This window comes from Corythoichthys intestinalis, chromosome 2 (genome assembly GCF_030265065.1).
Source record: "Corythoichthys intestinalis isolate RoL2023-P3 chromosome 2, ASM3026506v1, whole genome shotgun sequence".
Lineage (NCBI taxonomy): Eukaryota > Metazoa > Chordata > Actinopteri > Syngnathiformes > Syngnathidae > Corythoichthys > Corythoichthys intestinalis.
This window is the reverse complement of record NC_080396.1, coordinates 46,718,307-46,722,561: the sequence shown is the minus strand read 5'-3', so window position 1 is coordinate 46,722,561 and position 4,255 is coordinate 46,718,307. Positions and strand designations below refer to the sequence as shown.

At 39.1% G+C, this 4,255-nt stretch overlaps 1 protein-coding gene across 1 annotated transcript; it reads right to left on the bottom strand.

Moving 5' to 3' along the window:
- Positions 1–451: 451 nt before the first annotated feature.
- nhlh2 (nescient helix loop helix 2) lies at positions 452–3,033 on the bottom strand. Its single transcript, XM_057829858.1, has 2 exons — positions 2,622–3,033; positions 452–2,023 (listed from the first exon to the last, which is right to left on the bottom strand). Exon 2 carries the CDS (start codon positions 1,985–1,987, stop codon positions 1,613–1,615), a length of 375 nt encoding a protein of 124 aa, XP_057685841.1. The 5' UTR covers positions 1,988–2,023; positions 2,622–3,033; the 3' UTR covers positions 452–1,612.
- Positions 3,034–4,255: the final 1,222 nt, after the last annotated feature.

Here is a 4,255-nt window from a genome sequence, read left to right as displayed (position 1 = left end):
CATACAGTGAATGTTTAGCTATATGCCATGATAAAAACATGTCATAAACCTGGTACTTAATTGGTTCTGTTGGTTCTGAGTTCATTGGCATTTAATATTTTGGAACCGTTCATTTTCAAAAATATGTTTACACATCATTATTATTCATTTTTTAAATGTTCAAGTAAATGATGACTGAATCAATAACTACTGTTTTTTTTTCTTTAAGCACGGTGTTAATGTTCAAAATAGAGCATGTCACCGTAGTTCTGGTAAATATACCAAAAGACAATTTCCCTGTCCTGTGCTGAAATATGGGGATGTCATGATGGTTGCACCGAGTACCATCATTTGAGTGAGTTCCAGTGAACCAAGATTTTTTCACTCAGACTTGTTTGCATACATCTCCACATTTCGATAATTATAATTCTTAAAAAGATACAAACAACATTTCTTTTCAAATATCTCCGTTTTTAATTGAAAATATGAAAAGTGTGTCCTTTAGAAACCATCAGTCACACAATAGCTCTACTACAAAAGATGTGCATATAAGCAACAAGTAGTCTACACAACCCTGAAGAGACAAAAAAATCTTTGGATAGAGGATATGTTTTTTTTTCTCTTCACTAGAAAAAACACATAATTAATTTCCAAATACAAAGCAGAGACAAATAAAGAAATACCCTCCCAATAACATTAAAAGATTCAACATAATAAATTCAGAGTACTTCTAGTGAATCATTAGTTTTTTGGTCACAGCAAAAAAGAGGTTGAATCGTGTCAATCCCTCCGTGGTGGAAACCGTTTGCCATAATCGTTTTGAAAATGAATAATAGAAGCGGTCCATTTCTAACCTCTTAACTATAAGGAAATAAATATTTTATAGAGCTGTTGGGCTCCATCTTGAAGTGCTTATCGTTGCTATTGATAGACAATAGACATCAAATGATGATGATAATAGGAGTAAGAAAAAAACATACATAAGACTCACGTGAAATAAATAAATAATAATAATAATAAAAAAAAACAAAAACAGAAAGTGCAATTTTAAAGAGGACCACCACTTTCCAACTCCACGCACAGTCTAAAATAGCGAAGCACAAATAAATACACACACGCGCGCCCGAGGTAAACATAAATAAGTTTAGTCTTAAATAGCAACACAATCAAATAAATAATTTTGCACTCACCAGAAATAGTAACATTTTAAGGTCGCCGTTTTATACGTCAAAAGTGGCACTTTTTCTCATTCTTCCCCAACTACAATTGATAATCTGACTTTCCAGTTCCACATCTATAATGAATTTGGGACTTTTCAATTCATAGGGGACTTATTCCCGAATCGGGACTGTACGTGCACTTGCTTTGCATCCATCGTGTCACAGTGTGGCCCGTGAATGCCCCTGGGCCACGTGCCGGCCTCCCGCCGCTAGTGATCTGGAATAATGACGCAGCAATTGCATCCAATCTGCCAAAACGAGCCCGAGCCTGTTGCGTTCTGTATAGAGGGGGCAGAAATGTTTTCAAATCATTTTCCACCCGTTTAACACTACGCGAAAGGGGAAGATTTGAAAACTGGGGGGAAAACACTGGTCAAAAAATCTCAAAGGCCAAATGTATGCGTGTACATTTTTTAAACGTCCAGGACGTGGTTGAGATAGGAGATGTAGCAGATAGCCAGTCTGAGGATTTCAATTTTGGACAGTTTCTTGTCTGGTGGCAAAGTAGGCAGCAGTTTGCGGAGCTCGGCGAAAGCCACGTTGAACGCCTCCACCCGGATTCGCTCCCTAGTTGCGTGGGCCGAACGGTACTTGGCGGTGGCCCGCCGCCGCCGTCGCTTCTCCTCGCGGCTCAGAGGTTGATCCGCCCGGCACTTGTTGGCCCGCTCGTCGCCCTCCGCAGGCTCCTCGGACGAGCATCCCGCTGATTTTAGGCCGCTCAACAGCGTCTCCGGGTCGGATTGAGTCCACGAGAGGTCCGCCTCGGCCTGGTCCGGACTGAGCATCATCTTTCAAATCCTTCGTTTACACTTAAGCCCTACAGTCTAAAAAGAAGGAGGAGCATTATTTAGCACGATTTTATTTTCCTTTTCCACAGGTGATTTGCACTTAAAAAAGTTCTTTGAATTAACTTTATTTGCGCATGAACATGAGTAAAAAACATCAGTTTAACACATTTTTAAACATTTGCAACTTACACATTCAAATGACGTCAATTCAAATGACTTTAGTATGCATTTCTTAATTGAAAAGCAAACTAAATCCTTTTTGACATTGAAGTATCAATTATGAATATCCTCTGTAAACCCAAGAGCAAGGGATTATCAAACAGCATTTGATTTTCACACCATTTTGATGGTTAACCTTAATTTTAGGAAGATTTTTTTAAATGTAAACTCCTATGCAAATCCAGTTATTGTCGAATTAACGTAATGAGACTCGACCATCTGTCAGAGTGGTGAATATTGGCTGATTCGTAACCAAAACGTACATGCGTTTTGCTCTTCAGAGAGATCTATGCAAAAAAACATTATATTTTACTCAGCATCACATTTTATTCGTATCACATTTTTATATTTTTTCTAATATAGTACAAACATTCAATGCAAATTTATCATTTATGTCAAGACATTAGATTCTCACCTTGATACAGTTATCTGCTTATTTGTCCGTCTTGCAAGAAAATCCTCAAAAGATGCTCAACTTGTAGTCATATTCCAGCTCGGTGTTGCACATAACTTCAAGGCCAACTTTTTCTCTTCCAGCTTGCACATATGGGAGTGCACCCGGGTAAAATGTTGGTGGAGAAACTATTGCAGGTAACGACGTCCGCCGCCGGTTTGGGGTCGTCAAAAGGTTCGATCCGCCACATGTGATGATAGAGAGACAATAGAAGCTGATCGCAGGCTAGTCCTCCATCAGGGAGCTGAAAGAAGATGATGGAGATAAAGAGTCTTCAGGATTGGAATTAAGTCACTTGATGTGCATGTCTCACTTCCTTTCTCTATCACGTATGAGGCAAGATCCAAACGACCCTCGTCAAATAAGGGCTCACTTCATGGACGAAACGGCTGTTGCAATATATTCCATTCGAGCAAAGGTATTGTCTCACCTCTCTCTCTCTCTCTCTCTCTCTCTCTCTCTCTCTCTCTCTCTCTCTCTCTCTCTCTCTCGTACCCCCCCCCCCCTCCACGCGCACGCTTGTTGTTGTGCACGCCCCTCAGTTCCCCAACGACCCCCGTAGCGCTTTCTGCCTCTCATGGGGTGTTTGGGGGGGGGGGGGGGGGGGGGGGCAACGAGGTGTGGTAATAAAGGATGGAAAAAATAAACGCGAGTTGGTACATGTTCACGGCTTTCGTGAATGACAGAAAAGAAATATAATAAAGTAATGATGGATGCCCTTAATTTATTTGAATAATGCATTGTTTCTCTTACAGAGCCTGGTAACTGCTTTTATCTATTAGTTTGTACGCAGGTGTAGGCCAATGTTTAATATGCCATTAAAATGGATTGAGATTCTTGTTTTGTAAAAATAATCAACAAAACAAAACAAGAATCAACAATGAATAACACATAATTTATCTGTGAAAATATTAATTGAAATATCAGATGAGGCATTTGTAAAACAAAAAAAAAGTTGAAGTTAAGACACTTAAAAGCCCGGTTTATCAGAGTTTATCAGATACTTAGGTTGGTAATTTGCTCAGTGTCGCATACTATTGGCTAAAACCACCTTTTCCCAATATTTTGAGTATCAGTGAGTCAAAGGAAACATAATGAAACCACAATATGTGCCAGTGCAATTATTGGACTTAGAACTGCCTGTTTTCCTGAAATACTTTTTTAATGGAGGCGATGGCTTGAAAATCTCAGACCAAAACCAACCCAAATTTTAATCCTTTTAGCACTTTATGCAAGAACCTTATTTCAAGTGGTTTCACACAACTGCTTTAAGTATTAAGTTATGTAGTTAAATTAGAAATGCCCAAAATGACTTAAGTAAGACTTAATAAGCTACTTGAACAAGTTAAGCAATTCCTATTCAAACTTTTTACATGCAAAATGTGCAACTACTTTTGGTTTTCTTAAAATAGGAGTGTTAATTTGAAATATCATTGTGATGTTGTTAATATTCTGGATGAGTGGGGGACCCTAGTGGAGACCATGGTCCTAACTGGCAACTGTACCCTACTGATACGCTCGCGAAGGATAACAGAGGGACTACATCCCTTAAGTAAGCACAGAAGCCAGGCTCACGATTGTTTTTTTTTTCAACC